This window comes from Ranitomeya variabilis, chromosome 1 (assembly GCF_051348905.1).
Source record: "Ranitomeya variabilis isolate aRanVar5 chromosome 1, aRanVar5.hap1, whole genome shotgun sequence".
NCBI classification, from domain to species: Eukaryota; Metazoa; Chordata; class Amphibia; order Anura; family Dendrobatidae; genus Ranitomeya; species Ranitomeya variabilis.
In genome coordinates, this window is record NC_135232.1 from 2,912,980 (window position 1) to 2,937,317 (window position 24,338).

At 47.6% G+C, this 24,338-nt stretch overlaps 1 protein-coding gene across 2 annotated transcripts in view; it reads right to left on the reverse strand.

Annotated features, from left to right (window-relative positions):
- LOC143801430 (uncharacterized) overlaps positions 1–24,338 on the reverse strand; it is a 977,383-nt gene that overhangs the window by 898,584 nt on the left and 54,461 nt on the right. The window contains exon 6 of one of the 2 annotated variants that reach the window (XM_077281249.1): positions 19,671–19,788. The exons of the other annotated variant lie outside the window; for it this stretch is intronic. Coding sequence (XP_077137364.1) covers positions 19,671–19,788 — 118 coding nt within the window. The remainder of the gene's footprint in view (positions 1–19,670; positions 19,789–24,338) is intronic. 2 annotated transcript variants of the gene reach the window in all.

The following is a 24,338-nucleotide window of genomic DNA, read 5'->3' on the forward strand; positions in this document are numbered from 1 at the left end:
CTGCACCCCTACATGAGGTCATTGAGAGGTGTAGTTTGTGAAATGGGGTCACTGATGGGGGGATTCTGCTGTTCTGGAACCTCACGAGACCTTCCAGTGGGTCATGGCCCACTCAAACCATAACAGTAAAATCTGAACTCCAATATGGCGCATCTTCCTTTCCGAGCTTTGCACTGTGCCTCAAAAGTAGTTACTGACCACATATGGTGTATTGGTGTTCTGAGAAGAAATTGCACTGTTCGTTTTCTCCTATTCACCATTTTGAACATTGAAAACTTGGGGCCAAAGCAACATTTAAGTGGAAAAAAATGGTAATTTTTAATTGACTCAGCTAATGTTCTACATTTCTGTGAATCGCCTGAGGGCTAAAAATGCTCACTGCACCCCTAGATTAATTCCTCAGGAGGTGTAGTTTCCAGAATCAGGACACTTGTGGTGGTTTCTGCTGTCTTGGCATATCAGGGGCTCTACAAATGTGACATAGCATCACTAATGTCTCTCAAAATAGCACTCCAGAATTCAGTTGGCATTCCTTCCTTCCCGAGCCTTGCCATGCATGCAAACAGTAGTTTTCCACCACATAAAGGATATCGGCGAATACAGGAGAAATTGCACAACAAATTTTGGGATCCATAGTCTCCTGTTTTAACTTATGAAAATTCAGAATTTGGATCTAACGCAACGTTTGTAGGAATTTTTTATTTATATTTTCACAGCTCAAAGTTATAAACTTCTGAACTATGCGTTCAAGGTGCATGCCACACTTCTACATATATTCCTTGAGGGATGTAGTTTCCATAGTGGGGTCACTTGTGGTTTGTTTCACTGTTTAGGTACATCAGGGGCCCTGCAAACACGACATGGGGTCCGCCATCTATTACACCCAATTTTACGTTCCAAAAGTCGAATGGTGCTCCTTCCTTTCCGAGCTCTGCCGTGCGCCCAAACAGTAGTTTTCTACTACATATGGGGTATCGACGTACTCAGGAAAATCTGCGCTACAAATTGTATTGTCAATTTGTGTAAAATTTGAGGCTAAAGAAATATTTTTGTGGGAAAAAGTAAAATCATGTTTTCCCCCCACATTTCTTTAATTCCTGTGAAGCTACTAAAGGGTTAATAAACTTCTTGTATGTGGTTTTGAGCACTTTGAGGAGTGAAGTTATTTAAATTTTGTGTATTTTATGTCACATGGGCCCCTCAAAGTCACTTCAAATGGGATTTGGCCCCTAAAAAAATGGTTTTGTACATTTTGTTGGAAAAATGAGTAATTGCTTTTAACATTTTAACCATTTCCACTTCCTAACAAACAAAAAAGTTTAAAAAATAAAGTAAAGTAGACATATGGTAAGTGTAACTTATAGGCATAAAAATTCAAAGATGCCAAAAATAATGACCAAAATTAACCTCAAACAAGTACAATGTGTCACAAAAAACAGACTCTGAATCACTGGGATACGTTGAAGCATTCCAGAGTTATCTCAAAGGGACACTGGTCAGAATTGTAAAATTTAACATGACCATGAAGGTGAAAATAGACTCGATGAGTGAAAGAGTTAAAGAGAAAAATCTCAACATCCACCTTCATATAAACATTGGGATTTTTGCCCATTTCTCAAGGCAAAACTTCTCCAGTTCCTTCATGTTAGATGGTTTCCTCTGGTGAACAGCTATCTTCAAGTCTGAACACAGATTCTCCTTGGATTAAGGTCTGGACTGACTCAGCCGCTCCAGAAAATTTGCATGTTTCCCATTAAAACACCGGAGTGTTGCTTTAGCAGCACGCTTTGGGTCATTTCCTCGTTGGAAGGTGAACCTTCATCCCAGTATCAAATCACTGACAGACTGAAACAGGTTTTGCTCAAGAATATCCCTGTATTTCGCACCGTTCATCTTTCCCTCGACTCAGACCATTTTTCCTGTCCCTGCTGCCAAAAATCATCCCCGCAGCATTATGCTGCCACCAGCATATTTCACTGTGGGCATGGTGTTCTTGGGGTGATGAGCGGTGTTGGTTTGGCACCAGACATAGGATTTACCTTGGTGTCCAAAAAGTTCAATTTTGGTCTCATCTGACCACAGCACCTTCCTCCTTACAATTGGGGAGTCTCCCACATGTCTTTAGGCAAACTCAAAACGAGCCTTACAATTTTTGTGTGTAAGTAAAGGCCTTTTGCATAAAGGCCACCTCGATGGAGTGTGCGGCTTATTGTGGTCGTATGGACAGATACTTCTTCAGTCTCTGTTGGGAACTCTGCAGCTCCTTCAGGGTTACCTTTGGTCTCTGTGCTGTCTCTCTCTATTTAATGCCCTCCTAGCACAGGCTGAGAGTTTTGACGTGCGCCCAGGTTTGTTGTGGTACCATGTTCTTTCCATTTGATGATAATGGATTTGAAGGTGCTTTGGAGGATCATCAGATATTGGGGGATTTTTTTTCTTATAACTCAACCCTGACTTGCACTTTGTCCCTGACTTGTTTGGAGACTTTTTCTTCATGGTGTTGTTTGGTTAGTGGTGCCGCCTTCTCCCTCTGGTCACCCCACTGCCTCTTCCTGCCTGTTGTGGTCCTGCTGCTCCTGCCCCCTCTGCACTGCTGTCCTCGCTCTGCATGGCACCTTGCCAGGTTGGATCAGTGACTTCACCGTGCACAGAATCGTCTTTCACTTCCGCACTCTGGTACGCCTCCTGACTTGCTGACAACTGTGTCTCACCATCATCGTCCGCTTGAGAAACTAATTGCTGTTCCCCACCGTAGTTTTCTTCTGACCGTCACTGCTCAAATATTTTGGCATGAAGACATACGATCTCGTCCCTCTTGAAATGTGCAGGGCGAGAGGCCAGAATCCATAAATGGAAATGTAAAGACTCGCTCCTCAAGTGTCCAAGTGTGGGATCACTTGTCTCCTGGGACTCATGGATGAGCATGTTTGTTGTGCTCCCACCTGCAAACTGTATGGTGTTATTTTTTATAAATAAAATATGTAGCCCTGAAAATGAGTTTAACGCTAGAGCCACCTGCTGACTCTCCAAAATGTATGACTAAGTGCCACCTGATGGCGCTCAAAAAATTATGAGTGAGTGCTGCCTGATGGCCCTTCAAAACGTGTAATTGAGGGCACTCAAAAAAATGTGGCGCAAGGGCCGCATGATAACCCTGTTGATATGGTGTAGAAGGAGGAGAACAAGAAAAATAAAAAAAAAACATGAACTGTATAATCATTTTAGGGTGGAAACGGGTGCATGGGAATACAGATCCGCCTATTAGTTATCATGACCCCGGCAGCAATAAAACCCCCGGAATAATCTTAAGCAGGGAGGGAGAAGTGACTGCGGCCTGCAAGCCTTAGATCTGAGCCAGCTCCGTGTAAAATAAAAATAAAGATGCCGTCATACAATGGGAGAAAGACCCAAATGTAACTCCTGTGTGAATAAATGGACAAAGGACTGGTGGTGTTCTGTCCCCAGGATGGGTTGAGAACTTTCCCCCACATGAATATTCATTGGGAAGGTCTCCAAGGAGACAAAAGAAATGTTTGAACCCCAGTTTTGATCTATTTGAAGCCTTGCGAATACCTCCCAACCATCTCGGATCCAGCGGGACTGTCCTGATTTTGACAGTCAGCCCCGCGATCCTGGGCGGGACATTAGTTGTCCCGCACTGGTTGGGAGGTGTGTATTTCACCCGGTCAGCTCCCTGAGCCCCTGCACCCGCAGAGCAGCACACCACATATTGGCTGCTCTGTGCACAAAGGACCTGTGATGAAGTCACAGGATGGGAGGAGTCAGGGGGTCACATGATCGGGAGGACCTCGTGTACAGGACCCTGCTGGTTGTCATGGCGCTGGAGGAAGGTAAGCTCGGTATGTGTGAGGTCAGGAGGTGTTTACAGTGTGGATGTAGCAGAGCCGTGTGTGTACGAGGTGTATGGATCGGAGCAGCGTGTGAAAGGTGTATGGAGCAGAGTCGTGTGTGTAAGACGTGTACGGAGCGGAGCCACGTGTGTACGAGGTGTACGGAGCGGAGCTGTGTGTGTACGAGGTGTATGGATTGGAGCAGTGTGTGTACGAGGTGTATGGATCGGAGCAGCGTGTGAAAGGTGTATGGAGCAGAGTCGTGTGTGTAAGACGTGTACTGTTATGACCCCAATGGCGAGGGTCTCAGAGGAATGTGGAAGTCTGAGGAATACAAAAAACCAGCTCATAGGGCAGTGGTAACTGGATTGACCATATATCTACTCCTAACGCCAACCCTAGAAGTAGCCGGGGATCATTCCTACGATGATTCTAGATGACACGCTCCAGCCGGAGAATCTAGCTACCCCTAGTAGAGGAAAACAAAGACCTTTCTTGCCTCCAGAGAAATGGACCCCAAAGCTGGATAGAAGCCCCCCACAAATAATAACGGTGAGGTAAGAGGAAATGACAAACACAGAAATGAATAAGATTTAGCACAGAGAGGCCCGCTAACTAATAGCAGAAAAAGGAAAGGGAACTTATATGGTCAACGAAAACCCTATTAAAATCCACACTGGAAATTCAAGAACCCCCGAACCGTCTAACGGTCCGGGGGGAGAACACCAGCCCCCCTAGAGCTTCCAGCAAAGGTCAGGATGCAGACCAGGAACAAGCTGGACAAAAATGCAAAAACCAAAACAAATAGCAAAAGCAAAAAGTAGACTTAGCTGATATTTTCTGGAACCAGGATCAGTAGACAAGAGCACAGCAGACTAGCTCTGATAACTACGTTGCCAGGCACAGAACTGAAGGTCCAGGGAGCTTATATAGCTACACCCTAAACTAACGACCTCAGGTGCGGATTAAAGGAATGACAGAAAAACCAGAGTCAAAAAACTAGTAACCACTAGAGGGAGCAAAAAGCAAAATCACAACAGTACCCCCCCCTTAGTGAGGGGTCACCGAACCCTCACCACGACCACCAGGGCGATCAGGATGAGCGGCATGAAAGGCACGAACTAAATCGGCCGCATGAACATCAGAGGCGACCACCCAGGAATTATCCTCCTGACCATAGCCCTTCCACTTGACCAAGTACTGAAGCCTCCGCCTGGAGAGGCGAGAATCCAAGATCTTCTCCACCACGTACTCCAACTCGCCCTCAACCAACACCGGAGCAGGAGGCTCAGCGGAAGGAACTACAGGCACAATGTACCGCCGCAACAAGGACCTATGAAATACATTGTGAATAGCAAATGACACAGGAAGATCCAGACGAAAAGATACAGGATTAAGGATTTCCAATATCTTGTAAGGCCCAATAAAACGAGGTTTAAATTTGGGAGAGGAGACCTTCATAGGAACAAAGCGGGAAGAAAGCCATACCAAATCCCCAACGCGTAGTCGGGGACCTACACCGCGGCGGCGGTTGGCAAAGCGCTGAGCCTTCTCCTGTGACAATTTCAAGTTGTCCACCACATGATTCCAGATCCGCTGCAACCTATCCACCACAGAATCCACCCCAGGACAGTCAGAAGGTTCCACATGACCCGAAGAAAAGCGAGGATGGAAACCAGAGTTGCAGAAAAAAGGCGAAACCAAGGTGGCGGAACTAGCCCGATTATTAAGTGCAAACTCAGCCAACGGTAAGAATGTCACCCAATCGTCCTGATCAGCAGAGACAAAACACCTCAAATAAGCCTCCAAAGTCTGATTGGTTCGCTCCGTCTGTCCATTAGTCTGAGGATGGAAAGCAGACGAAAACGACAAATCAATGCCCATCCTACCACAAAAGGATCGCCAGAACCTGGAAACGAACTGGGATCCTCTGTCAGACACAATATTCTCAGGGATGCCGTGCAAACGAACCACGTTCTGGAAAAACACAGGAACCAGATCGGAAGAGGAAGGCAGCTTAGGCAAAGGAACCAAATGGACCATCTTGGAGAAGCGATCACATATCACCCAGATAACGGACATGCCCTGAGATAGCGGAAGATCAGAAATGAAATCCATGGAGATATGTGTCCAAGGTCTCTTCGGGACAGGCAAGGGCAAGAGCAACCCGCTGGCACGAGAACAGCAAGGCTTAGCTCGAGCACAAATCCCACAGGACTGCACAAATGACCGCACATCCCTTGACAAGGAAGGCCACCAAAAGGACCTGGCCACCAGATCTCTGGTGCCAAAAATTCCCGGGTGACCTGCCAACACCGAGGAATGAACCTCGGAAATGACTCTGCTGGTCCACTTATCCGGGACAAACAGTCTGTCAGATGGACAAGACTCAGGCCTATCAGCCTGAAATCTCTGCAACACACGTCGCAGATCCGGAGAAATAGCTGACAAGATAACTCCATCTTTAAGAATACCAACAGGGTCAGCGACTCCAGGAGCATCAGGCACAAAGCTCCTAGAAAGAGCATCGGCCTTCACATTCTTTGAACCTGGTAAATACGAGACAACAAAATCAAAGCGGGAGAAAAACAATGACCAGCGGGCCTGTCTCGGATTAAGGCGTTTAGCAGACTCGAGATACATCAGATTTTTGTGATCAGTCAGGACCACAACACGATGCTTAGCACCCTCGAGCCAATGACGCCACTCCTCAAATGCCCATTTCATGGCCAACAACTCCCGATTGCCCACATCATAATTTCGCTCAGCAGGCGAAAACTTCCTAGAGAAAAAGGCACAAGGTTTCATAACAGAGCAACCAGGGCCTCTCTGCGACAAAACGGCCCCTGCCCCAATCTCCGAAGCATCCACCTCAACCTGAAAGGGAAGTGAGACGTCAGGCTGGCACAAAACAGGCGCCGAAGTAAACCAGCGTTTCAACTCCTGGAAAGCCTCCACGGCAGCAGGAGCCCAGTTAGCTACATCGGAGCCCTTCTTGGTCATATCCGTCAAAGGTTTCACAATGCTAGAAAAATTAGCGATAAAACGACGGTAGAAGTTAGCGAAGCCCAAGAACTTCTGAAGACTCTTAACTGACGAGGGCTGAGTCCAATCAAGAATAGCTCGGACCTTGACTGGGTCCATCTCCACAGCAGAAGGGGAAAAAATGAACCCCAAAAAGGGAACCTTCTGTACACCAAAGAGACATTTAGAGCCCTTGACAAACAAAGAATTTTCACGCAAAATTTTAAAGACCAACCTGACCTGCTCCACATGCGAATCCCAATTATCAGAAAAAACCAAAATATCATCCAGATAAACAATCAAAAATTTATCCAGATACTTCCGGAATATGTCATGCATAAAGGACTGAAAAACTGAAGGCGCATTGGAGAGCCCAAAAGGCATCACCAAGTACTCAAAATGACCTTCGGGCGTATTGAATGCGGTTTTCCATTCATCACCTTGTTTAATGCGCACAAGGTTGTACGCACCACGAAGGTCTATCTTGGTGAACCACTTGGCACCTTTAATCCGGGCAAACAAGTCAGACAACAGCGGTAAAGGATACTGAAATTTGACAGTGATCTTATTTAAAAGCCGATAATCAATACAGGGTCTCAAAGATCCGTCTTTTTTTGCCACAAAAAAGAATCCCGCACCAAGAGGGGAAGAAGACGGACGAATATGTCCTTTCTCCAGAGACTCCTTGATATATGAACGCATAGCGGTATGCTCAGGTACCGACAGATTAAACAGTCTTCCCTTAGGAAATTTACTGCCTGGTATCAAATCTATAGCACAGTCACAGTCCCTATGAGGAGGCAATGCACTGGACCTGGACTCGCTAAAGACATCCTGATAATCAGACAAGTACTCCGGAACTTCCGAAGGCGTAGAAGAAGCAATAGACACAGGCAGGGAATCCTCATGAATACCACGACAGCCCCAACTTGAGACTGACATAGCCTTCCAGTCCAGGACTGGATTATGAGTCTGTAACCATGGCAGCCCCAAAACAACCAAATCATGCATTTTATGCAAAACCAGGAAACGTATCACCTTGCGGTGTTCAGGAGTCATGCACATGGTAACCTGTGTCCAATACTGCGGTTTATTTGCTGCCAATGGTGTAGCATCAATACCCCTAAGAGGGATAGGATTTTCCAATGGTTCAAGAGTAAAACCACAGCGCTTAGCAAATGAGAGATCCATAAGACTCAGGGCAGCACCTGAATCTACAAACGCCATGACAGGATAAGATGACAGTGTGCAAATCAAAGTTACAGACAGAATAAATTTAGGTTGCAAATTACCAACGGTGACAGGACTAACAACCTTAGCTATACGTTTAGAGCATGCTGAGATAACATGTGTAGAATCACCACAGTAGTAGCACAAGCCATTCCGGCGTCTATGAATTTTCCGCTCATTTCTAGTCAGGATTCTATCACATTGCATTAAATCAGGTGTCTGTTCAGACAACACCATGAGGGAATTTGCGGTTTTTCTATCACATTGCACCGAGTTAGGTGTCTGTTCAGACAACACCATGAGGGAATTTGCGGTTTTGCGCTCCCGCAACCGCCGGTCAATTTGAATAGCCAGTGCCATAGTGTCATTCAGACCTGTGGGAATGGGAAAACCCACCATAACATTCTTAATGGCTTCAGATAGGCCATTTCTAAAATTAGCGGCCAGTGCACACTCGTTCCAATGTGTCAGCACGGACCATTTCCGAAATTTTTGGCAATACACTTCAGCCTCGTCCTGCCCCTGAGACATAGACAGCAAGGCCTTTTCTGCCTGAATCTCAAGATTGGGTTCCTCATAAAGTAAACCGAGCGCCAGAAAAAACGCATCAAGATCAGCCAATGCCGGATCTCCTGGCGCCAGCGAAAAAGCCCAATCCTGAGGGTCGCCCCGTAAGAACGAAATAACAATCTTTACTTGCTGAGCAGAGTCTCCAGATGAACAGGGTCTCAGGGACAAAAATAATTTACAATTATTCACGAAATTCCTAAACTTAAATCTGTCTCCGGAAAACGGTTCAGGAATCGGTATTTTAGGTTCTGACCTAGGATTTCTGATAACATAGTCTTGTATGCCCTGCACACGAGTAGCCAGCTGGTCCACACTTGTAATCAAGGTCTGGACATTCATGTCTGCAGCAAGCATAGCCACTCTGAGGTAAAGGGGAAGAAGAAAAAAAAAAACTCAGAATCTTCTTTCTTATAATCCCTCTTTTGCAATGCACTAAACATTTAATACGGGCCTGGCAAACTGTTATGACCCCAATGGCGAGGGTCTCAGAGGAACGTGGAAGTCTGCAGAATACAAAAATCCAGCTCATAGGGCAGTGGTAACTGGGTTGACCATATATCTACTCCTAACGCCAACCCTAGAAGTAGCCGGGGATCATTCCTACGATGATTCTAGATGACACGCTCCAGCCGGAGAATCTAGCTACCCCTAGTAGAGGAAAACAAAGACCTTTCTTGCCTCCAGAGAAATGGACCCCAAAGCTGGATAGAAGCCCCCCACAAATAATAACGGTGAGGTAAGAGGAAATGACAAACACAGAAATGAATAAGATTTAGCACAGAGAGGCCCGCTAACTAATAGCAGAAAAAGGAAAGGGAACTTATATGGTCAACGAAAACCCTATTAAAATCCACACTGGAAATTCAAGAACCCCCGAACCGTCTAACGGTCCGGGGGGAGAACACCAGCCCCCTAGAGCTTCCAGCAAAGGTCAGGATATAGATTTGGAACAAGCTGGACAAAAATACAAAACCAAAACAAATAGCAAAAAGTAGACTTAGCTGATATTTTCTGGAACCAGGATCAGTAGACAAGAGCACAGCAGACTAGCTCTGATAACTACGTTGCCAGGCATTGAACTGAAGGTCCAGGGAGCTTATATAGCAACACCCCTAACTAACGACCCAGGTGCGGATAAAAGGAATGACAGAAAAACCAGAGTCAAAAAACTAGTAACCACTAGAGGGAGCAAAAAGCAAAATCACAACAGTGTACGGAGCGGAGCCACGTGTGTACGAGGTGTACAGAGCAGAGCCATGTGTGTACAAGGTATACGGAGTGGAGCAGCGTGTGCAATGTGTATGGAGCAGAGCCGTGTGTGTACGAGGTGTATGGAGCAGAGCCGTGTGTGTACGAGGTGTACGGAGCGGAGCCGTGTGTGTACGAGGTGTATGGATTGGAGCCGTGTGTGTACGAGATGTAGGGAGCGGAGCCGTGTGTGTACGAGATGTATGGAGAGAAGCCGTGTGTGTATGAGGTGTACGGAGCGGAGCCGTGTGTGTACGAGATGTATGGAGAGGAGCAGTGTGTGTATGAGATGTATGGAGAGGAGCAGTGTGTGTATGAGGTGTACAGAGCGGAGCCGTGTGTGCAAGGTATACGGAGCAGAGCGTGTGCAATGTGTACGGAGCGGAGCCATGTGTGTATGAGGTGTAAGGAGTGGAGCAGTGTGTGTACGAGATGTATGGAGAGGAGCCGTATGTGTATGAGGTGTACAGAGCGGAGCTGTCATGATCTGTACTTTGGCCTGTCCTGTATTTGAATAATATGCCATTTGATGTATGTAACTGTTCTCTGGTTTCTATTAGCTGTAATTTATGTATTTTCTTGTGCTGGGAGTTCACCTGTAACAACATGTCTCCTTCCCCCAATACTTGCAGCCCAAAAGGTACCTTCACACTTACCAACTTTGCAACGAGAACGACAACGATCCGTGACGTTGCAGCGTCCTGGATAGCGATCTCGTTGTGTTTGACACACAGCAGTGATCTGGATCCCGCTGTGATGTCGCTGGTCGGAGCTAGAAGTCCAGAACTTTATTTCGTCGCTGATGGCCCGTTGTCATCGCTGGATCGGCGTGTGTGACAGCGACCAACGATCAGGCCCCTGTTGGTAGATCGTTGGTCGTAGGGAATGATCAGGACCTTTTTTTGGTCACTGATCACCCGCTGTCATCGCTGGATCGGCGTGTGTGACGCCGATCCAGCGATGTGTTCACTTGTAACCAGGGTAAACATCGGGTTATAAGTGCAGGGCCGCGCTTAGTAACCCGATGTTTACCCTGGTTACCATTGTAAAAGTAAAAAAAAAAAAAACACAGTACATACTCACATTCCGATGTCTGTCACGTCTCCCGACGTCCACGCTGCTGCCGAGAGCTTCATGCACTGACTGTCAGCGCCAGCCGTAAAGCAGAGCACAGCGGTGACGTCACCGCTATTACTGCCGGCGCCGCTGACACAGTCAGCTCTCGGCAGCGCGGCCCTGCACTGGACGCCGGCGGGGGACGTAACAGACATCGGAATGTGAGTATGTACTCTTTGTTTGTTTTTTTAACTTTTACAATGGTAACCAGGGTAAATATCGGGTAAGCGCGGCCCTGCACTTAGTAACCCGATGTTTACCCCAGTTACCCGGGGACTTCGGCATCGTTGAAGACAGTTTCAACGATGCCGAAGTCTTTCCCCTGATCGTTGGTCGCTGGAGAGAGCTGTCTGTGTGACAGCTCCCCAGCGACCACACAATGACTTACCAACGATCACGATCGCTGGTCGTGATCGTTGGTAAGTCGTTTAGTGTAACGGTACCTAAAGCTATGATGTAATTAAGCTTTATCAACACCACTAGTGAAGAATAGCCATTCTTCCTCACAGCAGGTGGCTAGTCAAATGTACATACTAGATAGACTAAGCCGAGCCGACCAGTCTAGAATCTTCTGGTGGAACCAACCATTGAATAGAAGGTGTGACCCCCTACCCCCTTCATGGGCGGATCCCAGGAGCACAGACAAGAGACCCATGTGTAATCTAGCCAGTTGTGTGATGGATACTGGAAGAGAAGGAACCGAAGCTGTCTGAGGAAGCAATAGGTATCCGTGTGATTGTGGTGGATCTGTTGGACTCGTGGAAGGACTATTGTTTCGTTATCGGATGCGGGATTACTGGAAAGCACCTCCAGATCTGTTTCTATACTTGGACTTATTGTGGACTTCTCGTGGACTTGAAGGACATTATGGATATTTGATGTTGTATGCTCCCTGCTTTAATAAATCTCGTTGGATCGTCCCTCGGCCTGTTGTCTCTTCCTGCTCTGCCGTACACCCGTCACAGGAGCCGTGTGTGTATAAGGTGTATGGAGCGGAGCCGTGTGTGTACGAGGTGTATGTGGAGGAGCCGTGTGTGTATGAGGTGTACGGAGCGGAGCCGTGTGTGCCAGGTATACGGAGCGGAGCAGCATGTGCAATGTGTATGGAGTGGAGCCGTGTGTGTACGAGGTGTACAGAGCAGAGCCACGTGTGTACGAGGTGTGCGGAGCAGAGCCATGTGTGTACAAGGTATACGGAGTGGAGCAGCGTGTGCAATGTGTATGGAGCGGAGCTGTGTGTGTACGAGGTGTATGGAGCAGAGCAGTGTGTGTACGGGGTGTATGGAGCGGAGCCGTGTGTGTACGAGATGTATGAAGAGGATCCGTGTGTGTATGAGGTGTACAGAGCGGAGCCGTGTGTGTATGAGGTGTACAGAGTGGAGCCGTGTGTGTATGAGGTGTACAGAGCGGAGCCGTGTGTGTATAAGGTGTATGGAGCGGAGCCGTGTGTGTACGAGGTGTATGTGGAGGAGCCGTGTGTGTATGAGGTGTACGGAGCGGAGCCGTGTGTGCAAGGTATACGGAGCGGAGCAGCATGTGCAATGTGTATGGAGTGGAGCCGTGTGTGTACGAGGTGTACAGAGCAGAGCCACATGTGTACGAGGTGTGCAGAGCAGAGCCATGTGTGTACAAGGTATACGGAGTGGAGCAGCGTGTGCAATGTGTATGGAGCAGAGCAGTGTGCGTACGAGGTGTATGGAGCGGAGCCGTGTGTGTACGGGGTGTACGGAGTGGAGCCGTGTGTGTACGAGATGTATGAAGAGGATCCGTGTGTGTATGAGGTGTACAGAGCGGAGCCGTGTGTGTATGAGGTGTGCGGAGCAGAGCCATGTGTGTACAAGGTATACGGAGTGGAGCAGCGTGTGCAATGTGTATGGAGCGGAGCTGTGTGTGTACGAGGTGTATGGAGCAGAGCAGTGTGTGTACGAGGTGTATGGAGCGGAGCCGTGTGTGTACGGGGTGTACGGAGTGGAGCCGTGTGTGTACGAGATGTATGAAGAGGATCCGTGTGTGTATGAGGTGTACAGAGCGGAGCCGTGTGTGCATGAGGTGTACAGAGCGGAGCCGTGTGTGTACGGGGTGTACGGAGTGGAGCCGTGTGTGTACGAGATGTATGAAGAGGATCCGTGTGTGTATGAGGTGTACAGAGCGGAGCCGTGTGTGTATGAGGTGTACAGAGCGGAGCCGTGTGTGTATAAGGTGTATGGAGAGGAGCCGTGTGTGTATGAGGTGTACAGAGCGGAGCCGTGTGTGTACGAGATGTATGAAGAGGATCCGTGTGTGTATGAGGTGTACGGAGCGGAGCCATGTGTGTATGAGGTGTACAGAGTGGAGCCGTGTGTGTATGAGGTGTACGGAGTGGAGCCGTGTGTGTACGAGATGTATGAAGAGGAGCAGTGTGTGTATGAGGTGTACAGAGTGGAGCCGTGTGTGTACGAGGTGTACAGAGTGGAGCCGTGTGTGTATGAGGTGTACAGAGTGGAGCCGTGTGTGTATGAGGTGTACAGAGTGGAGCCGTGTGTGTATGAGGTGTACAGAGTGGAGCCGTGTGTGTATAAGGTGTATGGAGCGGAGCCGTGTGTGTACGAGGTGTACAGAGCGGAGCCGTGTGTGCAAGGTATACGGAGCGGAGCAGCATGTGCAATGTGTATGGAGTGGAGCCGTGTGTGTACGAGGTGTACAGAGCAGAGCCACGTGTGTACGAGGTGTGCGGAGCAGAGCCATGTGTGTACAAGGTATACGGAGTGGAGCAGCGTGTGTAATGTGTATGGAGCGGAGCCGTGTGTGTACGAGGTGTATGGAGCAGAGCAGTGTGTGTACGAGGTGTATGGAGCGGAGCCGTGTGTGTACGGGGTGTACGGAGTGGAGCCGTGTGTGTACGAGATCTATGAAGAGGATCCGTGTGTGTATGAGGTGTACAGAGTGGAGCCGTGTGTGTATGAGGTGTACAGAGCGGAGCCGTGTGTGTATAAGGTGTATGGAGAGGAGCAGTGTAAGGTACGAGGTGTATGGGGAGGAGCCGTGTATGAGGTGTACAGAGCGGAGCCGTGTGTGTATGAGGTGTACAGAGTGGAGCCGTGTGTGTATGAGGTGTACAGAGCGGAGCCGTGTGTGTATAAGGTGTATGGAGAGGAGCAGTGTATGGTACGAGGTGTATGGGGAGGAGCCGTGTATGAGGTGTACAGAGCGGAGCCGTGTGTGTATGAGGTGTACAGAGCGGAGCCATGTGTGTATGAGGTGTACGGAGCGGAGCAGTGTATGTACGAAGTGTATGGGGAGGAGCCGTGTGTGTATGAGGTGTACAGAGCGGAGCCGTGTGTGCAAGGTATAAGGAGCGGAGCAGCATGTGCAATGTGTACGGAGTGGAGCCGTGTATGTGCGAGGTGTACGGAGCGGACGCTGGCTGTGTCGGATCGGAGCAGATATTGCTCCTCGCTCTGACACTGACTGGCACAGGAGACACGGAGGTCTTTATCAGTGGCGTATCACAGCTGCAGCGACGTGAGCAGTCAGCGGCGCAGCTGGATGACACCATTCAGCGCCGTGGGAGTGGAAGCTGCCGGCTGCTGCGAGGGAGCGCGGTGAAAGGTGTGTGTGTGTGTAGTGATGGAGAAGGCAATGATGGGGGTGGTGTAACCATGTGTGGCCATTATACTGCACCCAGCATTGTGTGGGGCCATTATACTGTATGGAGCATCGTGAGGGGCCATTATACTGTACCCAGCATTATGTGTGGCCATTATACTGTACCCAGCATCGTGTGGGGCTATTATACTGTACCCAGCATTATGTGTGGCCATTATACTATACCCAGCATCGTGTGGGGCCATTATACTGTACCCAGCATTATGTTTGGACATTATACTGTACCCAGCATCATGTGGGGCCATTATACTGTACAAAGCATCATGTGGGGCCATTATACTGTATGGACCATCACGTGGGGCAAGTATACTGTACGCAGCATCATGTGGGGCCCTGTGGGGCCATTATACAATATGGAGCATCATGTGGAGCCATTATACAACTTAACAAACAAAGATGAAATAACGGTCCACGAATAATATTCAAAAAACAGAAACTTTATTAACAATTGGTATGACCAAATGTCAGGAGGGAAAGTGACACTATAGGAACATGCTGAGTAAGAAAGCAGGAGGCGCGTGCCCTGGACTACATACCTAAGGCCAATGATGTCCTAATCTATACATTTTTGCCATAAAAAACTAAGCAAAAAGATGAAAATTAACCAAAAAAATGAAGAAAATATAACACAAATATTAAAGTACAGTAAGTAGCATAAGCCCAGTGCGGTGATAAGCAATAATGCAGTAATCTACAGCAATCAGTAAGCCACCATTATTTCCACACACAGAACCGGCAATACTTAATACGTAGGGCAATGGCCATGCTTGTAGCGCTAAATAATACACCCTTCCAAAGAAATGCCGAACACTGTGGTAGCTGACAATAACTCACCGCACTTAGGGACGATAGGACCAGGGACCGCGCCTCCGCCCCTACGCGCGTTTCGGTGGAAACACCTTCGTCAGGGAGCCATTATACAGTAAGGAGCATCATGTGTGGCCATTATACAGTATGGAGCATCATGTGTGGCCATTATACAGTACGCAGCATGTGTGGCGATTATACAGTACGCAGCATCATGTGTGGCCATTATACAGTACGCAGCATCATGTGTGGCCATTATACAGTACGCAGCATCATGTGTGGCCATTATACAGTACGCATCATGTGTGGCCATTATACAGTACGAAGCATCATGTGGGGCTATTATACAGTATGGAGCATCATGTGGGGCTATTATACAGTATGGAGCATAATGTGGCCAATGGCCATTATACAGTATGGAGCATCATGTGTGGCCATTATACAGTATGGAGCATCATGTGTGGCCATTATACAATATGCAGCATCATGTGGGCCCATTATACTGTATGGAGCATCATGTGGGGCCAGTACACTGTAAGCAGCATCATTTGGGGCCATTATACAGTATGGAGCATCATGTGTGGCCATTATACAGTATGGAGCATCATGTGGGCCCATTATACTGTATGGAGCATCATGTGGGGCCAGTACACTGTACACAGCATCATTTGGGGCCATTATACAGTATGTAGCATCATGTGTGGCCATTATACAGTATGGAGCATAATGTGGCCATTATACAGCATGGAGCATTATGTGTGGCCATTATACAGTATGGAGCATAATGTGGCCATTATACAGCATGGAGCATTATGTGTGGCCATTATACAGTATGGAGCATAATGTGGCCATTATACAGTATGGAGCATTATGTGTGGCCATTATACAGTATGGGGCACTGTGTGGCCATTATACAATATGGAGCATCATGTGGAGCCATTATACAGTAAGGAGCATCATGTGTGATCATTATACAGTATGGAGCATCATGTGTGGCCATTATACAGTACGCAGCATCATGTGTGGCCATTATACAGTATGCAGCATCATGTGGCCATTATACAGTACGAAGCATCATGTGGGGCTATTATACAGTATGGAGCATCATGTGGGGCTATTATACAGTATGGAGCATAATGTGGCCAATGGCCATTATACAGTATGGAGCATCATGTGTGGCCATTATACAGTATGGAGCATCATGTGGCCATTATACAGTATGGAGCATCATGTGGAGCCATTATACAGTATGTAGCATCTTGTGTGGCCATTATACAGTATGGAGCATCATGTGTGGCCATTATACAGTACGCAGCATCATGTGTGGCCATTATACAGTACGCAGCATCATGTGTGGCCATTATACAGTACGAAGCATCATGTGGGGCTATTATACAGTATGGAGCATCATGTGGGGCTATTATACAGTATGGAGCATAATGTGGCCAATGGCCATTATACAGTATGGAGCATCATGTATGGCCATTATACAGTATGGAGCATCATGTGTGGCCATTATACAGTATGGAGCATAATGTGGCCATTATACAGCATGGAGCATTATGTGTGGCCATTATACAGTATGGAGCATAATGTGGCCATTATACAGTATGGAGCATTATGTGTGGCCATTATACAGTATGGGGCACTGTGTGGCCATTATACAATATGGAGCATCATGTGGAGCCATTATACAGTAAGGAGCATCATGTGTGATCATTATACAGTATGGAGCATCATGTGTGGCCATTATACAGTACGCAGCATCATGTGTGGCCATTATACAGTACGCAGCATCATGTGGCCATTATACAGTACGAAGCATCATGTGGGGCTATTATACAGTATGGAGCATCATGTGGGGCTATTATACAGTATGGAGCATAATGTGGCCAATGGCCATTATACAGTATGGAGCATCATGTGTGGCCATTATACAGTATGGAGCATCACATGGCCATTATACAGTATGGAGCATCATGTGGAGCCATTATACAGTATGTAGCATCTTGTGTTGCCATTATACAGTATGGAGCATCATGTGTGGCCATTATACAGTACGCAGCATCATGTGTGGCCATTATACAGTACGCAGCATCATGTGTGGCCATTATACAGTACGAAGCATCATGTGGGGCTATTATACAGTATGGAGCATCATGTGGGGCTATTATACAGTATGGAGCATAATGTGGCCAATGGCCATTATACAGTATGGAGCATCATGTATGGCCATTATACAGTATGGAGCATCATGTGTGGCCATTATACAGTATGGAGCATCATGTGTGGCCATTATACAGTATGCAGCATCATGTTGGCCTATTATACTGTATGGAGCATCACGTGGGGCCAGTACACTGTACGCAGCATCATTTGGGGCCATTATACAGTATGGAGCGTCATGTGTGGCCATTATATAGTATGGAGCGTCACGTGTGGCCATTATACAGTATGGAGCGTCACGTGTGGCAATTATACAGTATGGAGCATCATGTGTGGCCATATTTTTTGTTTATAATTATTGTTTACGAAACATTGTGATCAGAAGTGCTAAATGGGTGTGGCTGGGGCGTGAATAGTTGTGAAATGGATGTGGTCAGAGGTGTGGCCTATAATTTGCCGAGGCGCGCTGCGCGCCGCTGACTTTCTCCCCTCTTTCCCTTCCTCGAAAGTTGGGAGTTATGCTTGTGGGCTGCCTGAGGCTCTGAGCCGGCACAGGAGGAACTGGCGCCCACCATAGCTGGAGTCCGATGCCTGAAGGTCCTTGTGCTAGTTGTATCCCGTGCCCCTGGGACTCCTTGTTGTTGGCCTCAGAAGTCCCACTCCTTCTAAATGAAATGTTTTCTGAGGCCCTATTCTACAGATATTCCAGGGGGTGTTGCATTCCCTCCTTCTCATTTTTGAGAGGTCTTGCACTTAGTGCATAGGCTTCAGCAGTCTACGAGTCCCAAAAATTCAGAAATCTCAGGCACACGATTCCTTTTTTTTTCTTGACAAATGGAAAACTGCTGCATTTTTTAAAGAAGCAGCATGTCAAGTCTTTCAGTGATTTTACAGTGTTTTTTCACCATTGAAAAAGTGCAAAAACGCAGTAAAAATAGTGTGAACATAGCGCCTAAGGGGTGGAGGAGGGTTATTTTCCTCTCCTATTAATTGTGCCATATAAACAAGTCATGCAGGGATGAATATTTCCTAACCTTTTATCCCTGTAAAATCCGTTTTATCTGCGGTTTTGAATGTTTTATTGTCAGTCCGTAAAAGTTCCGCAATACTCTGACATTGTTTGTAGTAATGACCCGGGAGTCAGAGATGTTCCCAGGCGTCTTCCCCATGATGTTCCCAGGCGTCTTCCCCATGATGTTCCCAGGCGTCTTCCCCATGATGTTCCCGGGCGTCTTCCCCATGATGTTCCCAGGCGTCTTCCCCCATGATGTTCCCAGGCGTCTTCCCCCATGATGTTCCCAGGCGTCTTCCCCATGATGTTCCCAGGCGTCTTCCCCATGATGTTCCCAGGCGTCTTCCCCATGATGTTCCCAGGCGTCTTCCCCATGATGTTCCCAGGCGTCTTCCCCATGATGTTCCCGGGCGTCTTCCCCATGATGTTCCCAGGCGTCTTCCCCATGATGTTCCCAGGCGTCTTCCCCATGATGTTCCCAGGCGTCTTCCCCATGATGTTCCCAGGCGTCTTGCCCATGATGTTCCCAGGCGTCTACCCCATGATGTTCCCAGGCGTCTTCCCCCATGATGTTCCCAGGCGTCTACCCCATGATGTTCCCAGGCGTCTTCCCCCATGATGTTCCCAGGCGTCTTCCGCATGATGTTCCTGTGTCACTTGAGCCCCGTTTCCATCAATGTCAGAGATTTTACTACGATATCACATGCCGGTCATCATCATCATCACAGACGCCGGTCATTATTACACAGCGGTCATCATCATCATCATCATCACAGACGCCGGTCATTATTACACAGCGGTCATCATCATCATCATCATCATCATCACAGACGCCGGTCATTATTACACAGCGGTCATCATCATCATCATCATCATCATCATCATCATCATCATCACAGACGCCGGTCATTATTACATAACGGTCATCATCATCATCACCGACGCCGGTCATTATAACACAGCGGTCATCATCATCACAGACGCCGGTCATTATTACACACCTGTGGAAACATCTCCCGGAATCTCCTCCTTCCCGTCACTCACACACGGCTGATCCCCCCTCGTCATCGCCTCCTCTTCTGTCTCCTCCTTCACTTTATTCTTAGTCGGATCTTCCTCCTGATATATCAGATGTAACAATCAGCACAATACATTTAGTAGCATCTTAAGGGGTGCATGTGTGTGGGGTCAGGAACGCGCATCCCTGCAGCAAAGCATCACGCAGCTAAGCATCGAGACGCCGCAGTTATTTCAACGGCCGGGAATTAACATCCATCTCCTCTCTTCACACAGGTACAATCTCTGCTTCCTGTCATCTGCTGCCCATCATCCTGCCACAATTCCTTTACTGGTACAATCTCTGCTTCCTGTCATCTGCTGCCCATCATCCTGCAACAATTCCTTTACTGGTACAATCTCTGCTTCCTGTCATCTGCTGCCCATCATCCTGCAACAATTCCTTTACTGGTACAATCTCTGCTTCCTGTCATCTGCTGCCCATCATCCTGCAACAATTCCTTTACTGGTACAATCTCTGCTTCCTGTCATCTGCTGCCCATCATCCTGCAACAATTCCTTTACTGGTACAATCTCTGCTTCCTGTCATCTGCTGCCCATCATCCTGCAACAATTCCTTTACTGGTACAATCTCTGCTTCCTGTCATCTGCTGCCCATCGTCCTGTAACAATTCCTTTACTGGTACAATCTCTGCTTCCTGTCATCTGCTGCCTATCATCCTGTAACAATTCCTTTACTGGTACAATCTCTGCTTCCTGTCATCTGCTGCCCATCATCCTGCAACAATTCCTTTACTGGTACAATCTCTGCTTCCTGTCATCTGCTGCCCATCATCCTGCAACAATTCCTTTACTGGTACAATCTCTGCTTCCTGTCATCTGCTGCCCATCATCCTGCAACAATTCCTTTACTGGTACAATCTCTGCTTCCTGTCATCTGCTGCCCATCATCCTGCAACAATTCCTTTACTGGTACAATCTCTGCTTCCTGTCATCTGCTGCCCATCGTCCTGTAGCAATTCCTTTACTGGTACAATCTCTGCTTCCTGTCATCTGCTGCCTATCATCCTGTAACAATTCCTTTACTGGTACAATCTCTGCTTCCTGTCATCTGCTGCCCATCATCCTGTAACAATTCCTTTACTGGTACAATCTCTGCTTCCTGTCATCTGCTGCCCATCATCCTGCCACAATTGCTTTACTGGTACAATCTCTGCTTCCTGTCATCTGCTGCCCATCTTCCTGCCACAATTCCTTTACTGGTACAATCTCTGCTTCCTGTCATCTGCTGCCCATCATCCTGTAACAATTCCTTTACTGGTACAATCTCTGCTTGCTGTCATCTGCTGCCCATCATCCTGTAACAATTCCTTTACTGGTACAATCTCTGCTTCCTGTCATCTGCTGCTCATCATCCTGTAACAATTCCTTTACTGGTACAATCTCTGCTTGCTGTCATCTGCTGCCCATCATCCTGTAACAATTCCTTTACTGGTACAATCTCTGCTTCCTGTCATCTGCTGCCCATCATCCTGCAACAATTCCTTTACTGGTACAATCTCTGCTTCCTGTCATCTGCTGCCCATCGTCCTGTAGCAATTCCTTTACTGGTACAATCTCTGCTTGCTGTCATCTGCTGCCCATCATCCTGTAACAATTCCTTTACTGGTACAATCTCTGCTTCCTGTCATCTGCTGCCCATCATCCTGGCACAATTCCTTTACTGGTACAATCTCTGCTTCCTGTCATCTGCTGTCCATCATCCTGCCACAATTCCTTTACTGGTACAATCTCTGCTTCCTGTCATCTGCTGCCCATCATCCTGTAACAATTCCTTTACTGGTACAATCTCTGCTTCCTGTCATCTGCTGCCCATCTTCCTGCCACAATTCCTTTACTGGTACAATCTCTGCTTCCTGTCATCTGCTGCCCATCATCCTGCCACAATTCCTTTACTGGTACAATCTCTGCTTCCTGTCATCTGCTGCTCATCATCCTGCCACAATTCCTTTACTGGTACAATCTCTGCTTCCTGTCATCTGCTGTCCATCATCCTGCCACAATTCCTTTACTGGTACAATCTCTGCTTCCTGTCATCTGCTGCTCATCATCCTGCCACAATTCCTTTACTGGTACAATCTCTGCTTCCTGTCATCTGCTGTCCATCATCCTGCCACAATTCCTTTACTGGTACAATCTCTGCTTCCTGTCATCTGCTGCTCATCATCCTGCCACAATTCCTTTACTGGTACAATCTCTGCTTCCTGTCATCTGCTGTCCATCATCCTGCCACAATTCCTTTACTGGTACAATCTCTGCTTCCTGTCATCTGCTGCCCATCATCCTGCAATATTTCCTTTACTGGTACAATCTCTGCTTCCTGTCATCTGCTGCCCATCATCCTGCAACAATTCCTTTACTGGTACAACCTCTGCTTCCTGTCATCTGCTGCCCATCATCCTGTAACAATTCCTTTACTGGTACAACCTCTGCTTCCTGTCATCTGCTGCCCATCATCCTGCAACAATTCCTTTACTGGTACAACCTCTGCTTCCTGTCATCTGCTGCCCATCATCCTGTAACAATTCCTTTACTGGTACAACCTCTGCTTCCTGTCATCTGCTGCCCATCATCCTGCAACAATTCCTTTACTGGTACAACCTCTGCTTCCTGTCATCTGCTGCCCATCATCCTGTAACAATTCCTTTACTGGTACAATCTCTGCTTCCTGTCATCTGCTGCCCATCATCCTGCAACAATTCCTTTACTGGTACAACCTCTGCTTCCTGTCATCTGCTGCCCATCATCCTGTAACAATTCCTTTACTGGTACAATCTCTGCTTCCTGTCATCTGCGGCCCATCATCCTGTAACAATTCCTTTACTGGTACAATCTCTGCTTCCTGTCATCTGCTGCCCATCTTCCTGCCACAATTCCTTTACTGGTACAATCTCTGCTTCCTGTCATCTGCTGCCCATCATCCTGGCACAATTCCTTTACTGGTACAATCTCTGCTTGCTGTCATCTGCTGCCTATCATCCTGCAACAATTCCTTTACTGGTACAATCTCTGCTTCCTGTCATCTGCTGTCCATCATCCTGTAACAATTCCTTTACTGGTACAATCTCTGCTTCCTGTCATCTGCTGCCCATCATCCTGTAACAATTCCTTTACTGGTACAACCTCTGCTTCCTGTCATCTGCTGCCCATCATCCTGCAACAATTCCTTTACTGGTACAACCTCTGCTTCCTGTCATCTGCTGCCCATCATCCTGTAACAATTCCTTTACTGGTACAACCTCTGCTTCCTGTCATCTGCTGCCCATCATCCTGCAACAATTCCTTTACTGGTACAACCTCTGCTTCCTGTCATCTGCTGCCCATCATCCTGTAACAATTCCTTTACTGGTACAATCTCTGCTTCCTGTCATCTGCTGCCCATCATCCTGCAACAATTCCTTTACTGGTACAACCTCTGCTTCCTGTCATCTGCTGCCCATCATCCTGTAACAATTCCTTTACTGGTACAATCTCTGCTTCCTGTCATCTGCGGCCCATCATCCTGTAACAATTCCTTTACTGGTACAATCTCTGCTTCCTGTCATCTGCTGCCCATCTTCCTGCCACAATTCCTTTACTGGTACAATCTCTGCTTCCTGTCATCTGCTGCCCATCATCCTGGCACAATTCCTTTACTGGTACAATCTCTGCTTGCTGTCATCTGCTGCCTATCATCCTGCAACAATTCCTTTACTGGTACAATCTCTGCTTCCTGTCATCTGCTGTCCATCATCCTGTAACAATTCCTTTACTGGTACAATCTCTGCTTCCTGTCATCTGCTGCCCATCATCCTGCCACAATTCCTTTACTGGTACAATCTCTGCTTCCTGTCATCTGCTGCCCATCTTCCTGCCACAATTCCTTTACTGGTACAATCTCTGCTTCCTGTCATCTGCTGCTCATCATCCTGCCACAATTCCTTTACTGGTACAATCTCTGCTTCCTGTCATCTGCTGCCCATCATCCTGCCACAATTCCTTTACTGGTACAATCTCTGCTTCCTGTCATCTGCTGCCCATCATCCTGTAACAATTCCTTTACTGGTACAATCTCTGCTTCCTGTCATCTGCTGCCCATCATCCTGCAATATTTCCTTTACTGGTATATAACAGTGCCTGTTGAATGTTTGCTAAGTCCATTTGTTACTTTGTATTACTAAGGCTAAGTTCACATTAGCGGCGGGCGCCGCAGCGGCGCCGCATGCGTCATGCGCCCCTATATTTAACATGGGGGCGCATGGACATGCGTCGCACTTGCGTTTTGCGCCGCATGCTTCGCTGCGGCGCCCGCGTCCGGGCGCATTGGACGCAGCAAGTTGCATTTTTGCTGCGTCCAACTTTCGGCCAAAAAGGACGCATGCGGCGCAAAACGCAGCGTTTTAGCGTGCGTTTTGCCGCGTTTTTGTTTGCGTTGTGCGCTGCGGCGCACAACGCAAATGTGAATGTAGCCTTACTGCTGCACATCCATGCTGGGGTCACAGGAGATATTATCTGGTACAAGGTGTTACCACATATGGTTGCAGCCAGGCTCAGTGCCTTTGATCATGTAACCTCCCCTGGGGTGTTGGCCAACTGCTAATTTATCCCCAATA